The 27891-nt window shown below is 55.5% G+C and overlaps 1 protein-coding gene across 8 annotated transcripts in view; it reads left to right on the top strand.

Annotated features, from left to right (window-relative positions):
- The first annotated feature begins 4742 nt into the window (after positions 1 to 4742).
- Positions 4743 to 27891, top strand: part of RASA4B (RAS p21 protein activator 4B) — a 35100-nt gene continuing 11951 nt past the window's right edge. For 2 of the 8 annotated variants that reach the window (XM_033192604.1, XM_033192603.1), the window contains exons 1-14: positions 4743 to 4888; positions 10464 to 10520; positions 11177 to 11337; positions 12176 to 12289; positions 12733 to 12873; positions 15016 to 15145; positions 19601 to 19682; positions 21567 to 21698; positions 21986 to 22080; positions 25795 to 25912; positions 26141 to 26291; positions 26557 to 26621; positions 27387 to 27499; positions 27699 to 27891. In XM_033192604.1, the coding sequence (XP_033048495.1) occupies positions 4824 to 4888; positions 10464 to 10520; positions 11177 to 11337; positions 12176 to 12289; positions 12733 to 12873; positions 15016 to 15145; positions 19601 to 19682; positions 21567 to 21698; positions 21986 to 22080; positions 25795 to 25912; positions 26141 to 26291; positions 26557 to 26621; positions 27387 to 27499; positions 27699 to 27891 (1617 nt within the window). In that variant the 5' untranslated portion in view covers positions 4743 to 4823. Of the gene's footprint in view, positions 4889 to 9029; positions 9049 to 10034; positions 10521 to 10543; positions 11338 to 12175; positions 12290 to 12732; positions 12874 to 15015; positions 15146 to 19600; positions 19683 to 21566; positions 21699 to 21985; positions 22081 to 25794; positions 25913 to 26140; positions 26292 to 26556; positions 26622 to 27386; positions 27500 to 27698 lie in introns of those variants that run through there. The other 6 variants (XM_033192610.1, XM_033192607.1, XM_033192608.1 and 3 more) reach the window with 5 other exon arrangements.

Below are 27891 nucleotides of genomic sequence, written 5' to 3'. Positions count from 1 at the left end.
GTCTAGAACTCTTGGCAGAGATGGTTGAAGGCTCTGGGAGAGGGAGGGATGAGCTGACTGCACTGTTCTAGGGAGACCAGCTATGGTTTAGGTCCCAAGGGCCTCTCTTGGAAGGCTGAGGTGGGAGGATTGCTCGAGGCCAGGAGTTCGAGACCAGCCTGGGCAACATAGCAAGACCTCATCTCTACAAAAAAAATTTTAAAAATTAGCGTACATGTTGGCTTGTGCCTATAGTCAAAGTTACTTGAGAGGCTGAGGCAGGAGGCTTGCCTGAGGCAAGGAGGTTGAGACCAGCCTGGGCAACATAGTAAGACCTCATCTCTACAAAAAAATTTTTAATTAGCTGTACATGTTGGCTTGTGCCTACAGTCAAAGCTACTTGAGAGGCTGGGCAGGAGGATTGCTTGAGGCCAGGAGTTCAAGACTAGCCTAGGCAACATAGTGAGACGCCATCTGTACAAAAAAATAAGAAGTTAATGGTGCATGGTGGTGTATGCCACGGTCCCAGCTACTCCAGAGGCTGAGGTGGAAGGATCACTTGTGCCCAGGAGGCCAAGGCTACAGTGAGCCATGATCCTACCACTGCACTCCAGCAGGGTCCACAGAGCAAGACTGTATCTCTCTAAAAAAAGAAGAAAAAAAAACAAAAAAGGCCAGGTGTGGTGATTCAAGCCTGTAATCCCAGCACTTTGGAAGGCCGAGGCGGGTGGATCACCTGAAGTCAGGAGTTCAAGACCAGCCTGGCCAACATGGTGAAACCCTGTCTCTACAAAAATACAAACCCTTGCTGAGCATGATGGCAGGTGCCTGTAATCCCAGCTACTTGGGAGGCTGAGGCGGGCGAATTGCTTGAACCCAGGAGGCAGAGGTTGCAGTGAGTTGAGATGGCGCCACTGCACTCCATCCTGGGCAACAAGAGTGAGACTCCATCTAGGAAAGGAAAGGAAAGGAAAAGGAAAAGGAAAGGAAAAGGAAAGGAGAAAGGAAAGGAAAGGAGAAAGGAAAGGAAAGGAAAGGAAAGGGATTATAAGACCGATAACAAGTGGGCTACCAGTACCAGGAGAGCTGACATTCTCCTGAATGTTGGTGGCCCTGTACTCGCAAAGAGCCACCACCTTGGGAAACGTGGCAAATCCAATGGACTTTCTGCATGCACATGTCTTCTGGCCTGGAGATTCCATTTCTAGGAATTTATTATCAACTGCATTTGCTTCCACGCAAAATGTATGAGCCATGCAGTTGTCAGGTAAAAGCAAATGATGGCAACAATCGGTCTGTCCACTAACAGGGAACCCAGACCTGTTGAAGAGAGATGGTATATTTGCCCAATGGCAGAGAGAATGAGCATGAGCATGCTTGCTTGCTTGCTTTCTCTCTCTTTTTTTTTTTTTTTTTTTTTTTTGAGACAGGGTCTAGCTCTGTTGCACAGGCTGGAGTGCAGTGGCACGATCTTGGCTCACTGTAACCTCTGCCTCCTGGGTTCAAGTGATTCTCCTGCCTCAGACTCCCGAGTAGCTGGGACTACAGGCACATGCCACCACGCCCAGCTAATTTTCTGTATTTTTAGTAGAGACAGGGTTTCACCATGTTAACCAGGATGGTCTCGATCTCCCGACCTTGTGATCCGCCCGCCTCGGCCTTCCAAAGTGCTGGGATTACACGCATAAGCCACTGCGCCTGGTCTTTTTTTTTTTTTTTTTTTTTGAGACAGGGTCTTGCAGTGGCGCGATCTTGGCTCACTGCAACCTCTGCCTCCCAGATACAAGCGATTCTCCTGCCTCAGCCTCCTGAGTAGCTGGGACTACAGGCGTGTGCCACCATGGTCAGCTAATTTTTGTATTTTTAATAGAGATGGGGTTTCAGCATGTTGGCCAGGTTGGTCTCAAACTCCTGATCTCAGGCGATTTGCCCACTTCAGTCTCTCAAATTTTTTTTTTTTTTAATCTTTTAAAAGACACATTTTTGGCCAGGCACAGTGGCTCACACCTGTAATCCCAGCATTTTGGGAGGCTGAGGTGGGTGGATTATGTGAGGTCAGGAGTTCAAGACCAGCCTGGCTGACATGGTGAAACCCTGTCTCTACTAAAAATACAAAAATTAGTTGGGTGTGCCAGGCGCCGTGGCTCAAGCTTGTAATCCCAGCACTTTTGGATACTGAGGTGGGCGGATCACCTGAGGTCGGGAGTTCCAGGCCAGCCTGACCAATGTGGAGAAATCCCATCTCTACTAAAAATACAAAATTAGCCGGGCGTGGTGGCACATGCCTGTAATCCCAGCTACTGGGGAAGCTGAGGCAGAAGAATTGCTTGAATCTGGGAGGGGGAGGTTGCGGTGAGCTCAGATTGCGCCATTGCACTCCACCCTGGGTAACAAGAGCAAAAACTCCATCTCAAAAAAAAAAAAAAAGCTGGTATGGTGGTGGGTGCCTGTAATCCCAGCTACTCAGGAGGCTGAGGCAAGAGAATCACTTGAACGGGGGAGGCAGAGGTTGCAGTGAGCTAAAGATCGCACCACTGCACTCCAGCCCGGACAAGAGAGTGAGACTCCATCTCAATACATAAATAAATAAATAAATAAATAAATATAAAAATAAAAGACATTCTCCCTCAGCCGCCAAAATGACTCACAAGGAACTAAGAACACTAGATGCCTGTGGGGGAGAATCTGTGTGGCTGGGTGAGACTTGAGAGACTTACTTTTCTTTTCTTTTTTTTTTTTTTTTTTTGAGACAGAGTTTTGCTCTTGTTGCTCAGGCTGGAGTATAATGGCACGATCTCGGCTCACCACAACCTTCACCTCCCAGGTTCAAGCGATTCTCCTGCCTCAGCCTCCCTGGTAGCTGGGATCACAGGTGCCCGCTACCACGTCCAGCTAATTTTTTTGTATTTTTAGTAGAGACGGGGTTTCACTATGTTGGTCAGGCTGGTCTCGAACTCCTGACCTCAGGTAATCCACCCGCCTCAGCCTCCCAACGTGCTGGCTGGGATTATGGGCGTGAGCCACCGCACCCTGGCTACAGATTTACTTTTCATTGTAATCATTGCAAACTCTATTTTTTGAATTTGATCAAACATGCCTGTACCATACAAATAATAAAATAGGAAAACAATATAACAGAAACTAGAATCTGTGTTAGACACCCCCCCCACACACAAATATATCCTGTGTACTTTGTTTTTTGAGACAGAGTCTCACTCCTTTACTCAGGCTGGAGTACAGTGGCTCGATCTCAGCTCATTGCAACCTCCCTCTCTCAGGTTCAAGCGATTCTCCTGCCTCAGCCTCCCGAGTCACTGGGATTACAGGCACCCACCATCATGCCCAGCTGATTTTTGTATTTTTAGTTGAGATAGGGTTTGGCCGTGTTGGCCAGGCTGGTCTCCAACTCCTGACCTCAGGTGATCTGCCCACCTCAGCCTCCCAAAGTGCTGGGATTACAAGCCTGAGCCAGCACATTTGGCTAATACCTCTTCAATTTGACAACGTGTGCATGTACCATACAAATAACAAAATAGGAAAACGAAGTAACAGAAACTAGAATCTGTGCGAGACAACCCCTTCCCCCCCCCTCCTCCAACACACACATTATCTCCTGTGTACTTTGGTTGGGCAGGTGTTTCTGCTCTCACCACCTACCTCTTTGCAGTCGATGAAACTGAACCAGCTCACAGAAGCTCAGGAAGCTGCCCAGGGTCACCCAGTAAGGGAGTGAGTGGTGAAGCTGGGTCCCGACCCAACTCTGTGGTCATGCTTGCGACAATGCCCTTAGGAGAGCCAGCTCGCCAGGGCCAGTCTCTGCTGTGCAGGGGCCCAGGACTGAACCATGAAGATGGATAATTCCAGAAACTCCGCTCCGGACAGAATCTGTGAGGATCTCGCCCCAGTGGAAAGACCTGCCATAAGGGAGTACTTGGGAGGCCAAGCCTGGCAAGCCTGGCCGGGGTGCTACCTGTGTGACCTCCTGACCTCCAACAGGAAATCTTCCCACTGTGAACCTCATCCAGGTTCCCACTGCGGGGACGCTGGAGGAGTAAATCAGGTGACAATTGAGAAAGCAGCTTCTCCCAAGCAGGTGCACAAAAAATCAAAATAAGAACAGGTCTCTCAAACCCAAATGCCAGTTTCCAAAACCTCTGAGCTGCCTGGGCTCTCTCTGTCTCCTTCTGGGTCCAGGTGGCTGTGATATAAACACTCCTGTTTGCTGTTTGTTACATTCATCAGAACGCTCATTCATTCAACTCACATCCAAGCAGGGCCTTCCACCCGCCAGACTCCGGTGGTCCCGGCGCGGTGGGAACGTGTCCCCCCCTTGCACGCGCTCCCTCCCCAAGGCCCGCGTGTCCCCAGCTTACAGTCAAGAGTCACCCCCCCATCCCCCGGTGCTCGGCGTTCCTCGGTACTCGCGCTCGGACCACACCCGCCGCCCACACGCACCCGCGGCCCAGACCACGTGGCCCGGATTCCCCACCCGCGCCTCCAGGGGCGCCCCGCTAGAGCCACCGCGCGGGCAGTGCCCGCAACCCGGCGAGCGTCAGCGCCTCCGCACAGGCCCCGCCCCTCACACCCCAGACGGCCAATGAGCGCCGCGGCTCCTGCAGGCCCCGCCCCGCTCCGGGGAATCCCGGTCGCGGATTGGCCGGCCCGGGAGCAGTGTACCCACACGTGGGGCGGGGGTGGGGTGAGCGAAGTGGCAGCGAAGCCCCGCCCCCGCCGCCCCGCCCCCGCCTCCCTCCCCGGCCCGCCCCCCGCGGAGCCCAGTGCAGCGCCCGCCGCCCGCCACCCCGGACCCCGGTGTCTGGCTCCCCCCGAGCCGGGACCCCGCGATGGCCAAGCGCAGCTCGCTGTACATCCGCATAGTGGAGGGGAAGAACCTGCCGGCCAAGGACATGTGAGCGCGGCCAGGGGTGGGAGCCCCAACTTTCCGGGGAGGGGCACTGCCCCCCAGGACGCCTGACCTTTCCGGGGTCCACCCACAAGTAGAGCAGCGGAGAGGGTGCGGGAGTGCGGCCGCGGTGGGGCATCGGCGGGGAAAATGGGGACAGTGACATTTGCTGTGAGCACCAGACGGGGTGACAACCGAGGGGGGACGGGAAAAGTGTCACCGAGGGCTGGGGGACTGGGAACTAGGGAGGGGGCGAGAATTTGTCAGCGATCCGCTGCTCACGAGGGGAAGGGGCTTTGATAGGACAGGACGTACCAGGGGAGACGTCTTGGTGATCTGCCCCTGGTGTGTGGTTGGAGGGATGGGGTGTCCCCCTGCAAAGGAAGGGTCTTGATCAGTAGTTCCAGAGCCCTTAATGCCCCTGAGTGTGCACCTGAAGCACATGCTGGGGCCCAGGGGCTGTCCCCGGGCTTCCTGCTGTGCACTTGGGTAGGAGGGACTGGCATGAAAAGTGAGAACAGGTCAGAAGGACAGGACAGGTGCAGGACTGTGGGGGAGGGAAGGAGGGTAGTAACTGTCTCTTGTGCCTTGGGCTTTACACCTGAGCCATCCCGTTAATCCTCGCAACCACCCAGAAAGGCGGTTCTCACTGTTCCATTTTACAGATGAGAAAACTGAGGATCAGAGACGTGAAATGCTGGCTCCAAGTGGCAGGCAGAGCAGGGTCTTGAGTCTAGGGCTTCTAACAGGCACTGACATCTGGGGATTCCCCTGGTCCCTGGCTCGATTTGAGGAGGTTTCAGGGGCCCCTCGTCCCACTCTTCTCAGTAGGTCCCAGGGCTGAGCTGCCTGACCCCTGGTCCCCCATCTTGGTCTTGCCACCACCTTCCTCATGTGCAGGGTTTAGGCAGCTCCCTGCTCCTCAAGCCTCAGTTTCCCCTCTTTAAACTAGGGGTTGAAATCCCTCTAGAGGAAGAGGGGGAAAGCTCAAAGGTCGAGGGGCACTGGCTGCTTGGAGGAGGAGGGTGGGGGGGAGAAGGGGAGCCTGGAGGAAACAGAGTCCAAAGTCTGCGGGGCTGCAGTTCCCCACCCCTGGGGCTCCTCGTCGGGGCGCCCCGGGCTCCTGGATGCAGAGAAGTGGTCAGCGTGGGCGAGGGGGTGGGGCAGGGTGTGAGGCAGGCACTCTGCTCACACATATGTATGGTGGCCCCTGTGAGCTTCCCAGCACGCTCAGCGCGCCACCACCGAGAGCAGTGCCAGTTCCAGGCCCCCTGGGTCTGATGAGGCCCAGCTCAGCAGTTACCATGACAATGGGGAAGGGAGGGCGGTGGGCAGCCCTAGGTGGGTTTCTGTGCTTGGAGGGAGATGGAGTGGGAGCTGCCAGTGAGGTCTGTGGGCTGGGAAGGCAGAGGAGCTCCGAGAAGGGTCTCAGCCTCCAGGCCCAGCCTTTAAGCACCCTCCACCCCCTGCCACCACTGGCACTAGGAACTAGGTCATCTTGGCCTCTTCTGGCTGGTGACGGCTGGGAGGAGCAGCCCCTCCGTCTGTCGCCTCCCTCCTCATCCCCACAGCAGCTGGCCCTAGTGCCTGGCTCCAGGCTCTCTCCAGCCTAGGGCAGCGGAACTCTTGGGGTATGCCTACCTGGGAGCCCAGTGCCTGGTTCCCTGCCCAGTGCTTTGCCTCTGAGCAAAGGGGCTCCGTCTACAGTGGAGGGGTGCTTCGGAATCTCGCTCCTCACCGTGTCCCCCTGCCTGCCCTACTCACGTCTCCCTTGCAACCCCCCTATCTTCCCCTGTGGCTGGCATACACAACTCTGACCTGTCAGCCACCTCTTTAACCATCCCATAAACAGTCCCTCACATTTGGGTTACTACCCTTCACATCTCTGCCTTCGCCCATGTGTGGGGACTTCTGTCTTCAAGCACGCCGATTCACTCCTCCAGAAAACTCCCATTCATCCTTCAGGACCCCTCTCAAACTTCTCCGTTCCAGGGCATTCTCTGGTGGCCTTGGGCAGAGTTCCTGGCTCCTGGTCTCGCCCCCCAGCACTTTGGGTGGCAGGAGGAAGCCCCTGGTGTGGCAGGGACTGGGAGGGCAGGGACGGTGACTTATTAATCCTGGCACCAGGTCCATAGTAGGGGAGAATAAGAGGTGTTGAGGACTTCCCCTACTTAGTCCTCATCTTAGCTTTATAAGGGAGACGTCCTCAGTTTGCACATTGGGAAACTGAGGCTCCGGAAGTGAAACTCATTTGCCAAGTTGATACAGAGGGTAGGTAGAGAAGTCCGGATTCAGATTGCCTTTGTCTACTGCTGACAGGCTGAGAATCCTAGCCTGCCCACGGCTGCAAGCTTGCGGCTGGGCTCGGTGAGACTGAGCCTCGGAAATCCTATGCAAAGCATTTGGCTGCAGAGTCGGGCAGGGGTTTGGAGATCATGGGAGGCCCTCACTGAGTACTGGAGTTTCCCTGTGCCTCACCAGTGCCCTGCCTATCTTCTGAGTGGCATCCTCTCCAGCCAGGGCTTGCATACTTCTGAGGACAGGGAGCTCACCACCTCTCATACTGGCTCATCTTGACTCAGTTCCAAGGAGGGAACTGTCCTCACACAGCTGTCAGCTGCCTTCCTGCCACTTCTACTCATGGGTTTTTGTTCCTCTAAAGGGCACAGAGCACAGCTGCATTCCCCATCACTGCTAGCTTTCAGAGCCTGCCTGTTCCTGCCCTGCCTCTTCCCACTGTCTCCCATCCCTGTGTACCTAGGCATGAGCCAAGTCTCACGATGACCAGTGACCCACTGCCTCCCACACCAAGTGGCCTTGGGGACTGGCCCAAGGCTATTTTGGGGTTTTCCCTGATCCTCCTCCTTCCACAGCCTAGAAACTGCCAAGGCCCTAAATATAGAGGACCTGAAAGTAGCCAGACAAGGCCAGTGGCGACTGGCTTGGGGAAGGATAAATGAGAGAGGTGGGCAGCCTAGGGGCCTCACTAGCGAAGAAGGAACTGGACATGGGTTCCAGCAACCCACTGGGGACCATGGTTGGGCCCAGGTCCTTAAATCTCGCCTCGGCCTGCTCTCAATACCATCCTCTTGCCCCCGCCCTCTGATGCAGCCACCCAGCTCTTCACAGTCCTTGCACACTGGGGTTCGGGTCCTGCTTCCAGGCCTTTGGAAGCAGTAGCAGCCCAGTAGTGGGGGACAGCCCAGGGAGATCCCCTGTTGCCTCAGCCAGCACTGACCTCTCCCTGCGTCCTCTGAGCTCCTTATATGGCTCCTGGGTCCTGCAGCCCAGCCCAGCACCTGGGGTGCCCAGGGGCCTGCTTGCTTAGCACCTGGTGTCCCCTGGCTTTGGGTTGATGGGACACAAGCTGGGGTATTCACAGGGGGCTCCCTGGAGGGGGCTCTTTTTATTTTATTTTATTTTATTTTATTTTTGAGACAGAGTCTTGCTCTGTTGCCCAGGCTGGAGTGCAGCGGTGTGATCTTGGCTCACTGCAACCTCCTTCTCCGGAGTTCAAGGGATTCTCCTGCCTCAGCCTCCCCAGTAGCTGGGATTACAGGTGCACACCACCACACTCGGCTAATTTTTGTATTTTTAGTAGAGACAAGGTTTCATCATGTTGGCCAGGCTGGTCTCGAACTCCTGGCCTCAAGTGATCTGCCTGCCTCGGCCTCCCAAAGTGCTGGGATTACAGGTGTGAGCCACCATGCCCGGCCAGGAGGAGGGGACTCTCGAATGATGGCAGGGGGAGGTTACAGGCACAGTTGCAGGCAGTGCTAAAATGTACTGAGCACCTCCAAGACCTTCTCATATCATCTCAGGACCCAGGGAAGCTCCCTTGTGAGCCGGGGTTACACTTCCCACTTTATAGGTAGAAAACTGAGTCTTGGTAGACATTTCCTGTCTGTGTCCAGGAGCTTCTGGAGCTGTTTGCCCCAAGTGCCTTCCTCTGCCGGAAGAGCCCCTTTTGAGAAGGGAAGCAGAGGTTGGAACTCCCCACCCTCCACCATAGAAACACTTCCTTTTTATGGACACTCAGTGGAGGAACAGCTCTAGAGACAGCCCTCACTCCCCCACTTTACCCAGTACCAGCCTTAGGCCTGGCTGCAGGTCTCTCCCAGCTCCAGGAGGCCCCCAACACCTGAGACCCTTGGAACTGAGCACAGGTTTGCATTCCCCCATCCCTCTTTCCCCAGATAGCTGTTATTCATTCATTCACCATCAGTTCATTCATTTGTCCGTTCATTCGGCAAACACTCACGGGTGCCTGTCTTGTGCCAAGCCCTGTGGGGGCCCTAGGGACACAGGCATGCCCCCCGCCCCCAGGTAGCTCAGAGCAGGTGGGAGGCAGCTGATCACTACCAGGCTGGATGGAGTGGGCAAGGAGTGTGAGTCCAGGGAGGCCTTCCTCCCCGTCCCGCCCTGGGGCAAGGGAGGGCTCTGGCAGGGCTGAAGGCAGACTGGGCAGAAGGGACAGCAGGAGCAAAGGCTCCAGGGAGATTAAGGGGCTAGCCTTTGGTGTGGAGGGTAGGGGTCCAGGAGCTTGCCTGGAGCTGTTGCTTGGAGCTGTTTTGGGGGGAGGCAGGGATGGGGTAGGAGGGCATAGAAAGGAGGAACATTCTATCCCCTGCGGGAGGAACAGCAGGTTTCCAGTACCCCCACCCCTTGTCCTTCTCCCTCCCCTCCTGTCTCTCCCCTCTCCCCTTCCCTCTCACCCCCTCCCTCAGTCTCCCCATCCCTCTTAACTCCCTCCCTCTTAACTCCCTCCCTCTTTCCTCTCCTCCCTCTCTCCCCCTCCCTCTCAACCCCTCAGTCACCCTCACTCCTCAGTCTCCCCCTCCCTCTTACTCTCCTTCCTCTTACTCTCCTCCCTCTCTCTCCTCCCTCACCCCCTCCCTCTTACTCTCTCCCCTCTCTCCCCCTCCCTCTCTCCCCCCTTCTCTCCCCCCCTCCCCTCTCTCACCCCTCACTCAGTCTCCCCCTCCCTCTCACTTTCCTCCCTCTCTCCCCCTCCCTCTCACCCCCAACTCAGTCTCCCCCTCCCTCTTAACTCCCTCCCTCGTACTCTCCTCCCTTTCTCCCCCTCCCTATCACCCGCCTTCCTCTTACCCCCCCCACGTCCCTCTCTTCTCTCCCTCTCAGCCCCTCCCTCTGTCTCCTCTTCCCTCTTCTCACCTCCTGTCCGTCCCCTTCCCTCTCTGCGCCTCCCTCTGCCCCTTTCCCAGTCCCTCCCCCCTCCTTCCCCCTCCTTTCTTCTCCTTTCTTCTCTATACCCATCCCTGTCTCTTCCCTCTCCTTCTCCCTCCCCCACAACTCTCCCTCCATCTACTCCCACCCCTGCCCGCGAAAGGGGAGCCCTGGCGCGGGTTCCTGCCCTTCCCTCACCATCCGCTCCCGGGCTGAGGGCGGGGACCCGTGTTTGGCCCGAGGAGCCTGCGGTCTCCTAACCAGGATGCGAAGACTCAGCCTCCGCTCTCTTCCCCGCACTCCTCCCGAGGGGCCGGGGAGGAGGGCGGAGCGTGCCGCGAGGCCGCGCCCCGCCCCTGCCCTCCAGCCCTGCCTCTGCCCTTCTGTCTTGCAGCACCGGCAGCAGCGACCCCTACTGCATCGTGAAGGTGGACAATGAGCCCATCATCAGGTACTGCCCCCACCCCCAGGACCCAGGGGCGCTCAGCCCCTCACGGACCCGCGCTCTCCCCGCAAAGGGGTGTGAATTTTGTTGTGAATTTTGTACGGAGATGGGAGGGGGCTTGGTGCACCTGGTCCCCTGCCTGGGATTCCCCACCTCACCCTGACACCCAAGCTAGGAGGTAAGAAAGACCTTCCAGGAACTGGCCTGGCCAAGGGCCTCTCGCCGGACTCTGTTCATCTTTGCAGTCACCACAACCTCCGGGAGAGACAGATGCTGACGATTTTAACAACCGCTCTCATTTATGGAGCCAGCCCTTTTCTAGCCCGTTTAGTTCTTGCAATTAGTGAGATACGATATCATTAGACCCCATTTACAGACTAGGAAACTGAGGCTCAGGGAGACTACCCTGCCCAAGGTCACAGGCCTAGTAAGTGGCAGAGCCACACTGGAGCCTAAGCTTGGCCTCCCGAGAGCTCCCTTCCCCTCCCTGGTCCTGGCTCTAACTTGGGTCCTGTCCCCTGAGAGTCCCACAGTGATTATCCCTCGAGGCTGGGCACCGCAACCTGCACCCCGAAGAGCCACTTCCTCCAGATGTCCCTTCCTCCATGGTCCTCATGATCTCTGGGCAGGGTCTTTGCTGTCCTCTCCCTTCCTTCAATCAGGCTCCTGCTTCCAAGTTCATGGCCAGACCTGCCCTGCTGTTCTGCCCACCTGAGTGCCCGTGGCCTACTCGTAGCCAAGGCCACCAGACTCCCAGTCCTTTCCTACCTGCAAGCAGGCTCCCAGCCTTTCTCAAGGGTCTGCAAACCACAGACAGCAAGAGGGAGAGGGGTGTGATGGCATTGCTGTTCTTGATACAGAAGGGAAACAGGCCCCCGAGGTCAGATGACCTGTCTGAGAAGTGGTTGGCATGAGGTGGTCCCCTGAACTTTCATCCGGGTCCTTGGAGGCTTCAGCATCTCCCCATCCGCTAGCCCGCTGAGTCCCATGAGTTGAAGGCTCTGATCCACAGGGGGTTGACCAGAGCTGGGTGAGGATGGGAGGCCAGGCTCAGCAGTCGCCCTGAGGCAGCTATCCTGTGACCTGAGGCCAACGCCTGCCAACTGTGATCTCATTTTCCCCAAATGTAAAACAGCTGGAGAGGCTGGGCACGGTGGCTCACACCTGTCATCCAAGCACTTTGGAAGGCCGAGGCAGGCAGATCACCTGAGGTCAGGAGTTCGAGAGCAGCCAGGCCAACAGGTGTGAAACCCCGTCTCTACTAAAATGGCAAAAATAGCTGGGCAAGGTGGCAGGTGTCTGTAATCCCAGCTACTCAGGAGGCTGAGGCAGGGAGAATTGCTTGAACCTGGGAGGCAGAGGTTGCAGTGAGCCGAGATGATGCCACTGCACTCTAGCATGGGCGACAGAGCGAGACTCTGTCTCAAAAAAAAAAAGATAAATAAAATAAATAACAGCCAGAGAGAGGCAGCCCCTGTGCCCCATCCAGGGCAGAGAGGAAGGTCAGGGGGTAGTGACTGGTGGTGGACAGTAGGGTCTGGCACAGGGAAAACACGTCAGCAGCAGAGCCAGTAGTTATAGGGGTAGGAAGAGATACAAGGAAGGTCCCAGTCCAGAGCCTAGGGGTGGCCTGGGCGCCTGCTGAGGGTTCTCTCCTGCAGGACAGCCACCGTGTGGAAGACCCTGTGCCCCTTCTGGGGTGAAGAGTACCAAGTACACCTGCCGCCCACCTTCCACGCTGTGGCTTTCTACGTCATGGATGAGGATGCCCTCAGGTGAGCACCCCCCTCTCCAGCTGGGACCCAGACCTGGCCATCTGATTGCTCCCTGGCCCATTTCACTGCCAGGACTCCTGGGTCTCCTTTTTGGCATCCTCTTTGCAGCCTGGAGGGAAGTGGAGCCTGGGGGCTTGGGAGGACGAAAGGCTTAAGCGTGTGGGTGTGCACATGTGTGGCTCCATGGTGCACGCGCCACATCACAGGCGTGTGTGTGCAGGCATGGGGGTGCAGGTGTGCATGGACTACACGTGTGCGTGCAGGTGTGAGCTATGAAATGGGCACCCAGAGAGCGTGAGCTTGGCATGTGCGGGCATGTGATAGAAACCTATCACATCCCCCTAGAAGGTCCAGAGCCCACAGCCTACGGAAGGGCCACAGGTCCAGCTCTGTTGGGTTACTCTGGAAATGATGACAGTGTCTACCACCCTGCTCCCCACCAGGGGTCCTGAACTTGGTGGGAGGTCCCAGAGGGCAGGTCCTGAAGCCCTGCCCAGCTCTGACTCCATCTCCCTCCTCTAGCCGGGACGACGTTATCGGAAAAGTCTGCCTTACAAGGGACACCCTGGCCTCTCACCCTAAGGGTAAGTTCTCCCTTTCCCTCCCGCACTGGTCGGCCCAGTCCCTGGCCTCCCTCCCACTCGGAGACCTCCGCCCTAGGCTCCATCTGGTCTCCAGCTCAGGGAAAGCCATTTCTGCTCTCCCCAAAAGCCGGGGCCACGTTCTGTACTCCTGGCCTCTGTTCCTCGGCATGTCCCCAAGCCTGGTTGTTACTGCCTCTTCCCTAGGGCAAAGAGGGGCTGCTACAGGTGGAATCTGAGGCCTCTGCTGGCAGAAGAAGGGGCCTCCTTACACTCCATTGCTGAAGCGTAGGGACCCCTTCTCCCAGTGGAGCCAGCTCCTTCTGTAGCCCATGGGGTCGCCTCTACCTGGACCCTAGTACCACTGTGTCCTGAGTCTGAAGGGTTGGCCTGGAGCCAGTCCAGGCTGGAGATCCCTTTGAATTATTTCTGGGATGCAGACATTGTTTGGTGTTATTGTTTTTAAAATTTTTATATAGTTAAAAAAAAAAAATTGAGGCCGGGCTCAGTGGCTCACACCTGTAATCCCAGCACTTTGGGAGGCCGAGGCAGGCGGATCACCTGAGGTCAGGAGTTTAAGACCAGCCTGGCCAACATGGTAAAACCCTGTCTCTACTAAAATTACAAAAAATTAGCTGGATGTGGTGGTGGGCGCCTATAATCCCAGCTACTCGGGAAGCTGAGGCAGGAGAATCGCTTGAACCTGGGAGGCGGAGGCTGCAGTGAGTCAGGATCACCCCATTGCACTCCAACCTGGATGACAGAGCGAGACTCCATCTCTGAAAGAAACATAGAGATGGGGGCCGGGCATGGTGGCTCACACCTGTAATCCCAGTGGCAATTCACTTGAGGTTAGGAGTTCAAGACCAGCCTGGTCAACATGGTGAAACACTGTCTCTACTAAAAATATAAAAATAACCTGGGCATGGTGGCGCTCACCTGTAATGCTAGGGAGACTGAGACAGGAACATCTCTTGAACCTGGGAGGCAGAGGTTGCAGCAAGCCAAGATTGCGCCATTGCACTCCAGCCTGGGCAACAGAGAAAGACTCTGTCTCAAAAAAAAAATGGAGATGGGCGTCTCACTCTGTTGCCCAGGCTGGTCTTGAACTCCTGGCTTTGACGGATCCTCCCGCCTTGGCCTCCCCAAGTGCTAGGATTGCAGGTGTGAGCCACATGCTCTGCCCAGACAGGATTTTGAGGGGTCAGCCCTGTGCCAGCCTCACTGTGTGTGACCTTGGGCAGCTCTTGCCTTCTCTGGGCTCTCTGAGGGTTCAAAGCAGTTCTTGGATGCTATGGACTCTGCCATCAGAACCTTTGTCCCGCTCACTGGCCTCCCCCCGCACACACCTGCTCCTGTCTGTGAGGCTGGGCCAGGGAAGGGGGCAGGGCGGAGGCAGGTTCTGCTGACTCATGGGGCTTCTTGGCCCCTGCCAGGCCAAAGGCCTTTCCCACCTGCAGCCTTAGCCAGCGTCTCTGGGGTCTAGCGGCCCCAGTGAGGCTATTCCTCGGGGTGCCTTGTAGCTTCCCCATCCGGGCCTCAGACCTTCCTCCCAGCAGCCCTAGGGGAGGGCCACTCTCTTCCTGTTTTAAGATGGGGAATCTGGCTGGGTATAGCGGCCCACGCTTATAATCCCAGCACCTTGGGAGGCTGTGGTGGGAGGATTGCTTGAGGTCAGGAGTTTGAGACCAGCCTGAGCAACATAGCAAGACTCCATCTTTTTTTCTTTTTTTTTTTTTTTTGAGATGGGGTCTTGCTCTGTCGCCCAGGCTGGAGTGCAATGGCACGATCTGTGTTCAAGCAATTCTCCTGCCTCAGCCTCCTGAGGAGCTGGGATTACAGGCATGTACCACCACACCTGTCTCACAGAGTGAGACCCCGTCTCTAAAAACAACAAAATGACACAATAGTGAGGGCACAGGCCCCAGGTCACTGACTTAGATTCTAACCCCAGTTCTTCCGACTGCTGCTGTTCACCTGCTAAGCCTCAGTTTCCCCATCTGTCATTGGGGATACCAGCCCCTGCTTCACGGGTGCCTAGAGGATTCCCAAGAGATTATAGAGGTGCCTCAAGGTGCCTGGTGGGGCTGAGGGTGGAGGGTGTGGGGGTTCAGGGCCGGGTCCCTGGCTGAGCTGACCCCACAGGTTTCAGCGGGTGGACCCACCTGACGGAGGTCGACCCCGATGAGGAGGTGCAGGGCGAGATCCACCTGCGGCTGGAAGTGCGGCCAGGGGCCCGGGCCTGCCGACTTCGCTGCTCTGTGCTGGAGGCCAGGTGAGACTCAGGGGCCTGGGGGAGGACAGCGGGTCCCCTGCAACTAGAGAAACCCAATGAGGAAGCTGAGCCTCCCCTCGCCCCACCCTACCTCCTGGTCCCAGAGCTGGCCACCTCCAATCAAAGCCTGCTCTCAAGAGAGTCTTGCCAGGCACGGTGTCTCACACCTATAATCGCAGCACTTTGGGAGGCTGAGGTAGGTGGATCACCTGAGGCCAGGAGTTCAAGACCAGCCCGACCAACATGATGATACCCTTTCTCTACTAAAAATACAAAAATTGGTCAGGCGCAGTGACTCACGCCTGTAATCCTAACACTTTGGGAGGCCGAGGCAGGCGGATCACGAGGTCAGGAGATTGAGACCATCCTGGCTAACACGGTGAAACCCCGTCTCTACTAAAAATACAAAAAAAAAAATTAGCAGGGCGTGGTGGCGGGCACCTGTAGTCCCAGCTACTCGGGAGGCTGAGGCAGGAGAATGGCGTGAACCCATGAGGCGGAGCTTGCAGTGCGCCAAGATTGTGCCACTGCACTCCAGCGTGGGCGACAGAGCGAGACTCTGTCTCAAAAAAAAAAATTAACCAGGCGTGGTGGCGGGCGCCTGTAATCCCAGCTACTCAGGAGGCTGAGGCAGGAGTCTTGAACTCAGGAGGTGGAGGTTGCAGTGAGCCGAGATGGCACCACTGCACTCCAACCTGGGCGACAAGTGAAACTCCATCTCAAAAAGAGAAAAAGAAAAAGAATTCGGGGAGCTTTTCTGGACTTGAAGATGTTTCTTTGGTGATTTCCATTCAAGGTAATATGTCCCTTAAGGGAGAGTCTAATGTTCTCATGGAGGAACTGGAGCCATCACAGAGGGGTGGAGTAGGGGGTACGGGTGAGGGGACCCCGAACTCTGATCATACAGCCTCAGTGCCCCAGTGCTAAGGCCGGCTTCCCTATGTTTAACCCCAGTGTGAACTTGGCCTGGTGGGAGTGTGTGTGTGGGTCAGTGGGTCCTTTGTGGGGTTGGGGGGTGAAAAGATTGGCTGAAAATCTCCCAATGGGTAAATTGAGGGTTCCCCCAAGGAGAAACAGTGGTTTGGATGGTTCCATGGGCCTGAGTCACCTGTGACAGGGCCACCCCACCAACCCACAGGGTATTTTTAGCTGCAGGCTGCACTCACGTCTGGGCCTGGGCCTGAGTCACACTCTGTCCGTGAGAAGTGCCTTCCCTTCCGGCTCCAAACCCACCTCCCCGAGTCACTCCCTGCCTGTGGGGCAGGAGGGTGGCCCCCAGCCAAGCAGCCCCTATGGAGCCAGTGTTCCCCCCACCCTTGAGGGGTCAGCCTGTCTAAGGAAGACTTCCCTTGGGCAGAGGAGGGGTGTGGGTCGGATGATGCCCATGTTGCTCACTCTGGCTTCCCAGGAGTTATTTTCTGTCCTGGGAAAATAGAAATGGATGGAAAATGGCTGGCCTTGGGAGTCTCAGCCACGCCCTCACACTCGCTCACTCTCTGGCCTCCGCCATTATTTCCCCCTCCTGCCCCGCCCCACCCCAACTCACCCGCTTCCTCCATCCTTATCCTTGCCTGGCACCAGGCTGTCTGGAGGACAGGCATGCACAACGTGTGCACCCGCTCACACACGTGGCCGGGCTCTGGGACCTCGGGACCTCTTCTCCCAGGCACCCCTTGTCACCCACGGAGATGGGAGGCACAGAAGCATGTCTCCCTGGCCCTCCTCTCTCTCCAGGAATCTCCTCTCTCCCATCCTCCAGAGCCACAGTGGTTGGCCTTCTCCTAGTGAGTCCTAGCAGAGGAGAGGAATGTCCAGGCCTCTCTCAGAGTGAGGGGACTTGTCCCCCATTGTCCTCAGCAATGAGACTCTTGCTGGAATCCCAAGTCAGCCTAAGAAGGTCTATTTGCTGCAGAGGAAGAAAGAACGAAATTTCCTCCTCATTTTTTTCTGGGGAGATTCTCAGTATTTCCATAAAACCTTGGGGCTTTTTTTTGTTTAGTTTTTTGTTTTTGAGACAGTCTCCCTCTGTCATCCAGGCTGGAGTGCAGTGGCCCCATTTCAACTCACTGCAACCTCTGCCTTTTGGGTTCAAGCAATTCTCCTGCCTCAGCCTCCCTAGTAGCTGGGATTACAGGCGTGCATCACCACACCCAGCTAATTTTTTTGTGTTTTTAGTAGAGACGGGATTTCACCATGTTGGCTAGACTATTCTCAAACTCCTGACCTCAGGTGATCTGCCTACCTCGGCTCCCAAATGCTGGGATTACAGGCATGAGCCACCGTGTCCGGACTGTGTTTTTTTTTTTTTTTTTTTTTTTTTTGAGAGACAATCTGGCTCTGTGGCCCAGGCTGGAGTGCAGTGGCGTTTTCTTGGCTCACTGAAACCTTCGCCGTCCTGGGTTCAAGTGATTCTCCTGCCTCAGCCTCCTGAGTAGCTGGGACTACAGGTGCATGCCACCACGCCCAGCCCATTCTTTTGTATTTTTAGTAGAGATGGGATTTCACCATATTGGCCAGGCTGGTCTCGAACTCCTGACCTCACGTGATCCACCTGCCTCAGCTTCCCAAAGTGCTGGGATTACAGGAACAAGCCACTGCACCCAACCTCAACCATGGGGTTTTATTAGACAGTTTTGAGGGGGAAAGAAAGGCAGGCATGAGAGGCTTAAAATATCAAAGACGAGTGGGCTTTGGTGTTCCTCCACAGAGAGTTCTAAGTAGGGAATACTGGCAGGGTGCAGTGGCTCATGCCGGTAATCCCAGTGCTTTGGGAAGCAGAGGCGGAAGGATCTCTTGAGGCCAGGAGTTCAAGACCAGCCTGGGCAACAGCAAGACCCTGTCTCTACAAAAAAATTAAAAAATTAGCCAGGTGTGGTGGGGCATATCTATAGTCCCAGCTACTTGGGAGGCTGATGTGGGAGGATTGCTTGAGCTCAGGAGGTGGAGGCTGCAGTGAGCTATGATTGCATCACTGTACTCCAGCCTAATCAACAGAGCAAGACCCCGTAGAAGAAAGAACAAACGAAAGAATGAAAGAAAAGGAAGGAAGGGAAAGAAGGAAAGAAAGAAGGAAAGAAGGAGGGAGGGAGGGAGGGAGGGAGGGAAGGAGGGAGGGAGGGAGGGAAGGAAGGAAGAGAGGAAGGGAGGAAGGGAGGGAGGGGCAGGCATACTGGCTCACACCTGTAATCCCAGCACTTTGGGAGGCCAAGTTGGGTGGATCACCTGAGGTCAAGAATTGGAGAGCAGCCTGGCCAACCTGATGAAACCCTGTCTCTACTAAAAATACAAAAATTAGGCCGGGCGCGGTGGCTCAAGCCTGTAATCCCAGCACTTTGGGAGGCCGAGACAGGCAGATCACGAGGTCAGGAGTTCGAGACCATCTGGCTAACACAGTGAAACCCCGTCTCTACTAAAAAATACAAAAAGCGCCGGGCGTGGTGGCTCAAGCCTGTAATCCCAGCACTTTGGGAGGCCGAGACGGGCGGATCACGAGGTCAGGAGATCGAGACCATCCTGGCTAATACGGTGAAACCCCGTCTCTACTAAAAAATACAAAAAGCTAGCCGGGCAAGGTGGCGGGTGCCTGTAGTCCCAGCTACTTGGGAGGCTGAGGCAGGAGAATGGCGTAAACGCGGGAGGCGGAGCTTGCAGTGAGCTGAGATCCGGCCACTGCACTCCAGCCTGGGCGACAAAGCGAGACTCCGTCTCAAAAAAAAAAAAAATACAAAAATTAGCTAGGCATGGTGGTAGGCACCTGTAATCCCAGCTACTCAGGAGGCAGAGGTAGGAGAATCACTTGAACCTGGGAGGCGGAGGTTGCAGTGAGCCGAGATTGCGCCCCTGCACTCCAGCCTGGGCGACAGAGTAAGACTCTGTCTCAAAAAAAAGAAAGAAAAAGGCTGGGGGTACCGTGACTAGACTAGGGCTGTGTAAAGACCCATCCATGGAGAAAAGGAAGGGCCGCCCATCAAGGCTGCACCTCAGCCCTCCACCAAGTAGGGCGACATTATTGGGGCAGACCTTCCAGAAGCACACTCTCTCCCTCAACCTGAGCCCAGTAGCTATTCACTTTTCCATTTTCCTGATGAGGAAAATGAGGCTTGGGCAGCCCTGGGAACTGAGGGCCGGGAACATGGCCCCAGCCGTTCCCTGGCAGCACTCACACCGCCCCCCTGCCGCCCCCAGAGCAAGGTGCACCCACTGGCCTGCAGCTGCCTGGTGGGAAGGACCCATGGCCTCCGCCTTGGGGGATTCTTGGCCACATGGGCGGCCCTGGGGAGATGGCTATGGGAGCAGGGCCCAGAAAGGCCAGAGGCGCACTGTCCACAATCAGCTTGCCAGGGACGGAATGTGCTCAGGCCTTTTGGCCGCTGTGGTTACATAATGATGGTGACAAGTGGGGGAAGGGGGGCTCAGGGACAAGTAGATGATCCAATCTTCCTCCACCCCCACCAGGGATCTGGCCCCAAAGGACCGCAATGGCGCATCTGATCCCTTCGTCCGAGTGCGCTACAAGGGCCGGACACAGGAGACCTCGGTGAGGAGGCCAGAGGGCAGGGAAGGGGCAGGAGGCTCAGGGGACCTGCCAGCTGTGCCCCTGTTGCTCATCTCACCATCTGCTCACCGTCCCCTGGGGGGACAGATTGGGGGCCACAGTCTTACAGAGGAGGCCTAGGGAAGGGGGCCACCTCTCTGAGGGGATGTAATAGGTCCCAGCCTCTCTGGGGCCAACTCCACTCACTCCTGGCCATGCTTGGGGGTAAGGAGGGGATTGAGACAGCTGGAGTGGGGTTTATCTGGGAACATCCATGCTGCCTTCCCCACCCCCAGGAAAAGTCCAGGGTTGGGGGGGGCCCAGTCCTGGGCAGGAAGGCACCAAGGTCTGGTTTCTCTGTGTAGTCGCTACTGTTTTTGTTTTGTGTTTTGTGGGGTTTTTTTGAGGCCAAATTCCACCCTGTCACCCAGGCTGGATGGACAGTGGCTAGATCTCAGTTCACGGCAGGCTCTGCCTTCCCGGTTCAAGAGATTCTCCTGCCTTAGCCACCAGAGTAGCTGGGATTACAGGCACACGCCATCACATCAGGCTAATTTCTTGTATTTTTAGTAGAGGTGGTGTTTCACCATGTTGGTGAGGCTGGTCTCGAACTCCTGGCCTCAAGTGATCCTCCCGCCTCGGCTTCCCAAAGTGCTGGGCATGAGCCACCACGCCCAGCCCTGTGTGTGCGTATTTTTAAAAATATTTTATTTCCATAGGTTATTGGGGAACAGGTGGTGTTTGGTTACATGAGTTCTTTAGTGGTGATTTGTGAGATTTTGGTGCACCCATCACCGAGCAGTATACACTGCACCCAATTTGTAGTCTTTTATCCCTCATGCCCTTCCCACCCTTCCCCCCAACGAGTCGCCAAAGTCCATTGTGTCATTCTTATGCCTTTGCATCCTCATAGCTTAGCTCCCACATAGGAGTGAGAACATACGATGTTTGGTTTCCCTTTCCTGAGTTACTACACTTAGAATAATAGCCTCTAATCCAATCCAGGTTGCTGTGAATGCCATTAATTCATTCCTTTTTTATGGCTGAGTAGTATTCCATCTTATATATACATACCACAGTTTCTTTATCCACTTGTTGATTGATGGACATTTGGGCTGGTTTCACATTTTCGCAATTGCGAATTGTGCTGCTATAAACAGGCGTGTGCAAGTATCTTGGCCAGGTGCAGTGGCTCATGCCTGTAATCCCAGCACTTTGGGAGTCCAAGGCTGGCAGATTGCTTTAGGCCAGGAGTTCGAGACCAGCCTGGCCAACATGGTAAAATCCCGTCTCTACTAAAAATACAAAAATTAGCCGGGCGTGGTAGTGGGCCCCTGAAATCCCAGCTACTTGGGAGGCTGAGGCAGGAGAATCACTTGAACCTGGAAGGTGGAGATTGCAGTGAGCTGAGATCGCACCACTGCACTCCAGCCTGGGGGACAGAGCGAGACTCTGTCTCAAAAACAAAACAAAACAAACAAACAAACAAACAAAAAACATGTGTGTGCAAGTATCTTTTTTGTGTAATGACTTCTCCTGTGGGTAGATACCCAATAGTGGGATTGCTGAATCAAACGGTAGTTCTACTTTTAGTTAGTTAAGGAATCTCCATAGCGGTTGTACTAGTTCGCATTCCCACCAGCAGAGTAGTACTGTTTTGCTGTGTGGCCTTGGATACGTCTCTTCCCCACCCTGGGCCTCAATTCTCCCCATCTGATAAATGGGTGGGAGCTTGGACAGGATGTCTTAACCTCTGCTGTGGCAGAGCCTCCAAGGCGAGGAGGCTGTGGGGAACCCAGGGGAGGTGTCTGGGGCAGCTCTGCCTTTTGCCCATCCTGGGGAGTCCAGTGGCATCAGCCTAACCCCCTCCCACCCTCTTCTGGGCAGATCGTGAAGAAATCGTGCTATCCACGCTGGAATGAGACGTTTGAGTTTGAGCTGGAGGAGGGGGCTACGGAGGTGCTGTGCGTGGAGACCTGGGACTGGGACCTTGTCAGCCGAAACGACTTCCTGGGCAAAGTGAGCACCACCCCCGACCACTTCCTCCAGGCTGCACCTGCTGTCCTCCAGCACCTGGCTCCATTGCAGCCATCCCACCCTCAGGGACCTCCCTCCAGCTTCCCCAGAGAGGGACACTCAGGAAGCCTGGGACTACCCCCTACTGTCTGCCAGAACCAGCAACTCCCCCCGCACCGCCACTGGCACTCAGGGACCCTTGGAAGGGGCCCCTCCCCACTAAGAATAGTAGTTGGCAAGGAGGAGACCTAAGCCTCCCAGCTCCAGGAAGACTGCCACTATGTCCCCAGGTGGTGATCGACATCCAGAGACTGCAGGTGGCCCAGCCAGAGGAGGGCTGGTTCCGGCTGCAGCCTGACCAGACCAAGAGCCGGCGGCATGATGAGTAAGTGCGTGGGGCTGGGCAGCTGGCCTCAAGGGGTGGGGTGGGGGCTGAGATTTGGGAATTGGCTACAGGCAGGCAGGGCAGGGGTCTGCTCATGGGTGAGAGGTCAGGAGACACAGCTCCAGGGCCCCCTCAGCCCCTGCCCACCAGGCCAGCATCCTTCTCATCCAGGCTGGGCTCCACCTCCCACCCCCACCCCCGCTTTTTTTTTTCCCCACAGTCCCCCACTCAGCTCAGCTCTGTCTCTTTTTTTTTTGAGATGGAGTCTTGCTCTGTTGCCCAGGCTGGAGTGCAGTGACATAATCTTGGCTCACTGCAATCTCCACCTCCCGGGTTCCAGTGATTCTTCTGCCTCAGCGTCCGGATTAACTGGGATTATAGCTGTGCACCACCACACCCAGCTAATTTTTGTATTTTTTTTTCTTTTTCTTTTTTTTTGAGACGGAGTCTGGCTCTGTCACCCAGGCTGGAGTGCAGTGGCCGGATCTCAGCTCACTGCAAGCTCTGCCTCCCGGGTTTATGCCATTCTCCTGCCTCAGCCTCCCGTGTAGCTGGGACTATAGGCGCCCGCCACCTCTTCCGGCTAGTTTTTTGTATTTTTAGTAGAGACGGGGTTTCACCATGTTGGCCAAGCTGGTCTCGAATTCCTGACCTCAGGTGATCCACCCACCTCAGCCTCCCAACGTGCTAGGATTACAGGCATGAGCCACTGCACCTGGCCAGTTCTGTCTTCTTAGCTCACAGGTTATATAGGTCTCCTGCTTTCTGTCTTCTGGAAGTTTCTAAAACAAGTGCTCAGACACTTCCCCTTTGAAAATTTCCCCACAGACCTCAGACCAGGGTTCAAGTCTCCAGGGTCAGTGTCCCTGAGCCATAGCTCCAACTCCCTCTGAAAGATTCTCAAGGAATAGGGTTGCCAGATAAAAGACGGGACACCCTTGGCCAGGAGCGGTGGCTCATACCTGTAATCCCAGCTCTTTGGGAGGCTGAGATGGGAGGATCACTTGAGGCCAGGAGTTTGAGACCAGCCTAGCCAACATAGTGAAACTCTGTCTCTACAAAGAAATAAAAAATTAGGCCAGGCACAGTGGCTCACGCCTGTAATCCTAGCACTTTGGGAGGCCAAGGCGAGTGGATCACCTGAGGTCAGGAGTTTGAGACCAGCCTGGCCAACATGGTGAAATCCCGTCTCTACTAAAAATACAAAAATTAGCCAGGCGTGGTGGCGGGTGCCTGTAATCCTAGCTACTTGGGAGGCTGAGACAGGGAGAATCACTTGAACCCTGGAGGCGGAGGTTACAGTAAGCCGAGATCATGCCATTGCACTCTAACCTGGGCGACAGAGCTAGACTCTCTTAAAAAAAAAAAAAAAAAAAACACACACAGAACACCCAGTTAAAACTTAATTTGGATAAACAGTGAATACTTTTTTTTTTTTTTTTTTTTTTAAGACAGAATCGTACTCTGTCACCCAGGCTGGAGGGCAGTGGCATGATCTTGGCTCACTGCAACCTCCGCCTCCCAGGTTCAAGCAATTCTCGTGCCTCAGCCTCCCCAGTAAGTGGGATTACAGGCATGCGCCTCTACCACCAGTGCAGTAGTGATCATAGCTCACCGTAGCCTCCACCTCCTGGGTGTAAGCAATCCTCCCACCTCAACGTCCCAGATAGCTAGGACCACCTTACCTGGCTAATTTTTTGTAGTTTTAATAGTGATGGGGTCTCACCATGATGGCCAGGCTTGATGTTGAACTCCTGACCTGCGCCCAGCTGTGAATACTTTTTTAGTATAAGAATAACTGGAAAAAAAAAAGAAAAAGAAAAGAATAACTGCTGGGCATGGTGGCTCACACCTGTAATGCCAACACTTTGGGAGGTTGAGGTGGGTGGATCACCTGAGGTCAGGAGTTCAAGACCAGCCTGGCCAACATAGTGAAACACCGTCTCTACTAAAAATACAAAAAATTAGCCTTGCAAGGTGGAGGGCACCTGTAATCCAAGCTACTTGGGAGGCTGAGGCAGGAGAATTGCTTGAACCCAGGAGACGGAGCTTGCAGTGAGCTGAGATCCCACCACTGCACTCCAGCCTGGGTGACAAGAAGGAAACTCCATTTCAAGAAACTGGCCGGGCGCGGTGGCTCATGCCTGTAATCCCAGCACTTTGGGTGGCTGAGGCAGGCGGATCACAAGGTCAGGAGTTCGAGACTAGCCTAGCCAACATGGTGAAATCCCGTCTCTACTAAAAATACAAAAATTACCTGGATGTGGTGGCGGGCACCTCTAATCCCAGCTACTCGGAAGGCTGAGGATGGAGAATTACTTGAACCTGGAAGGTGGAGGTTGCAGTGAGCCGAGATCATGCCACTGCAGTCCAGCCTGGGTGACAGAGCAAGACTCCATCTCGGAAAAAAAAAAAAAGAAGAATGACCATGCACTATTTGAGACATACTTATACTAAAAATATTCAAATTTAGGCCGGGCACGATGGCTCCTGCCTGTAATAGCACTTTGGGAGGCCAAGGAAGGAGGATCACTTGAGCCCAGGAGTTCAAGACCAGCCTGGGCAACATAGCAAGACCCCATCTCTAAAAAATAGTTAATAAGTAAATAAAATATTCACATTTAACTGAGTGTCTTGGATCATTCTGCTCAATCTGGCAGCCTGTCTAGGGAGCCCTCTGGCTTGTTTGCTGTGGCCCCACAGCCCTTGATGTTTCCGCTTTGTGTCTCTGTAGAAGGCCCAAGACCCCCTTCCCCCCATTCCCATCCTTAACAGGGTAGGGGCAGGTGGACAGCTGTGTGTCCAGCATGAGGCGTTTCCATAGAACCAGCCAAGGCCCATCTTCCCATCTTCTTTTTTTTCTTTCTTTCTTTTTTTTTTTTTTTTTGAGACAGAGTCAGGCTGGAGTGCAGTGGCATGATCCTGGCTCACTGCAACCTCTGCTTCCCAGATTGAAGCAATTCACCTGCCTCAGTCTCCTGGGTAGCTGGGATTACAGGCACCTGCCACTATGCCTGGCTAATTTTTGTATTTTTTTTTTTTAGTAGAGATGGGGTTTTGCCATGTCCGCCAGGCTGGTCTCAAACTCCTGACCTCAAGCGATCTGCCTGCCTTGGCCTCCCAAAGTGCTGGGGTTATAGGCATGAGCCACTGCGCCAGGCCCAGGGGCCCATTTTAACACTGCTTCTGTGCATGAGGCTCGTGCTGAGCAGAGGCAGTGGGAGCCTTAGAGGATGTCATGCCTTGGTCCATACCGTCCTCTGTTCTGACCTTCCCTGGCAGAACAGGGAAGCTTGGAAGCTCGATCTAATGTGGCAAGTTGCAGGCTCGGGTCTCAGTTTCCCTGTTAGGTTGTTATGAGGGTTGGGGATTTGCTTCTGCTGTAAACTGTACACATGATGGTGCCATTATCTGGGAGTTTATAGATTCAAGGCTGGGAGCTCCACATACCCAAGCTTGGAGGTGGCAGAGAGCCAGACCTTGAAGACAGACAGAGGTGCCTTGAGTGCAGAGGCAGGAACGGCTTTCCAAAAAGAGAAAATAAATAGGCCGGGCAGAACCTGGGAGGCAGAGTTGTGCAGGGTACCCAGATGGAGGGCATGAGCAGAGAGATGGGAGGCTGGGCCCAAAGGAAAAAAACTGGAGGCCATGGGAGGGCTGTGGCCCAGGGCGGCCTGGGTCCCTGGTGGAGAGGTCACAGGCTGCCCATTCCAGGGGCAACCTGGGCTCCTTGCAGCTGGAGGTGCGGCTGCGGGACGAGATGGTGCTGCCTTCCAGCTGCTACCAGCCGCTGGTGCAGCTGCTGTGCCACGAGGTGAAGCTGGGCATGCAGGTGAGGGGGCTCCGGGCAGAGTGGGAGGGTCCAGTGGTGGTAGGCCGGTGCCCCTGTCCTCCTAAACCCATTCTGCAGAGCAGAAAACTGAGGTCTGGGGATGTGAGGAGCTGGCCAGTACCCAGGGCCCCATCCCCAGCCACCCCTTGGGAAAATGTCCTCTTTCCCTGGGGGGCTCTGAGGTCCTCAGAGGAAAGGGTTTGGGATCCCCCGTGCCTCTCCCTGCAGGGTTCAGGGCAGCTGATCTCACTCATTGAGGAGACAACCAGCACCGAGTGTCGCCAGGACGTGGCCACTAACCTGCTCAAGCTCTTCCTGGGGCAGGGGCTGGCCAAGGACTTCCTGGACCTGCTCTTCCAGCTGGAGCTGAGTCGCACCAGTGAGGCCTGGGAGGGAGCTGGGCCCAGAACACTGGGAGGTGGTTGGGCCGGGGTGGGCTCCTCCTGTAGGAGGCAGATGGGGTCAGACAGGAGGGCAGCAAGGGACAGAGCCAAGGGCAGAGGTGGGACAGTGGGCTGGGAGGTGGCGAGGAGGCCCTTTATTGAGGGGCCAGCTTAGATGCCCCAGCCACCAAGGTCCTCTGTCCTCCTCCTCCCCCAAAAGCTTTGTCCTAGCCCCCTACCCACTGGGGCCTCTGTTTGTAGGTGAAACCAACACCCTGTTCCGGAGCAACTCTCTTGCCTCAAAGTCCATGGAGTCTTTTCTGAAGGTGAGTTGCATGCTATATTGTCGTCATCTTACAAACGACAACACCGAGCTTCAGAGAGAGCGACAGAGGGGGCTGGGACTTCGACTCCAGTGTTCTATCTCCGCATTCAGAGCCCTTTAAGGTTAAGAATGTGGCTGGGCGCGGTGGCTCACGCCTGTAATCCCAGCTCTTTGGGAGGCTGAGGCGGGCAAATCACTTGAGGTCAGGAGGTTGAGACCAGCCTGGCCAACATGGCGAAACCCCATCCTACTAAAAATACAAAAATTAGCCTGGCATGGTGGCGGGCACCTGTAATCCCAGCTACTGGGGAGGCTGAGACAGAAGAATCGCTTGAACCAGGAGGTAGGGGTTGTAGTGAGTTCACGCCACCGTACTCCAGCCTGGGTCACAGAGTGAGACTCTGTTCCCCGCCGCCCCCCACCCCCCACCAAAAAAAGAATGTGTATGTGTGTATGTGTGTGCTTAAAATTTAAGTTAGAGACAGTCTCACTATGTTGCCCAGGCTGGTCTCAAACTCCTGGCCTCAAGTGATCCTCCTGCCTTGGCCTCCCAAAATGCTGGGATTACAAGGGCTAAGAATTCTAGTCATTCATTCATTCACTCCCTCATTCATTCACGGATAAGCAGTTTGCCCTGTATGTGTACCTGGCCCCCTCCTGGGCGGATGCGGCAGGAAGATGGTGCAGGAGCCGCTGCCGGGAGAGGGTGGGCAGCTGGAGTGGGATTGGGGGAGACAGGATCAATGTAACTTGTGGTGGTCCCCAGGTGGCCGGGATGCAGTACCTGCACGGCGTCCTGGGCCCCATCATCAACAAGGTGTTTGAAGAAAAGAAGTATGTGGAGCTGGACCCCAGCAAAGTGGAAGTTAAGGATGTAGGGTGAGGCCGGGGGTAACCCCGGGGGGGTGCGGGGTCCAGCGGCGTGGAATCAGGCCCCGTCTGCACGTGTGTTTGTGGCTCTGCAAACCCATGTATTGTCCCCTGTGTCCGTGTCCTGGCTGCTGCAAGAGCCACTGTTCCTGTCGTGGCCCTGGCGCTGACCGCGACCCCCTTTACCGCCCCACCCCGTTCCACGCAGGTGCTCGGGGCTGCACCGCCCTCAGACAGAGGCCGAGGTGTTAGAGCAGAGCGCGCAGACGCTGCGAGCCCACCTGGGGGCGCTGCTGAGCGCGCTCAGCCGCTCGGTTCGCGCGTGCCCCGCCGTGGTGCGCGCCACCTTCCGCCAGCTCTTTCGGCGCGTGCGCGAGCGCTTCCCCGGCGCCCAGCACCAG

Source organism: Trachypithecus francoisi, unplaced genomic scaffold (genome assembly GCF_009764315.1).
Source record: "Trachypithecus francoisi isolate TF-2019V2 unplaced genomic scaffold, Tfra_2.0 Lachesis_group4, whole genome shotgun sequence".
Classification (NCBI taxonomy): Eukaryota; Metazoa; Chordata; class Mammalia; order Primates; family Cercopithecidae; genus Trachypithecus; species Trachypithecus francoisi.
The sequence above is the reverse complement of the archived record's forward strand: the minus strand, read 5'-3'. Positions and strand labels throughout refer to the sequence as shown.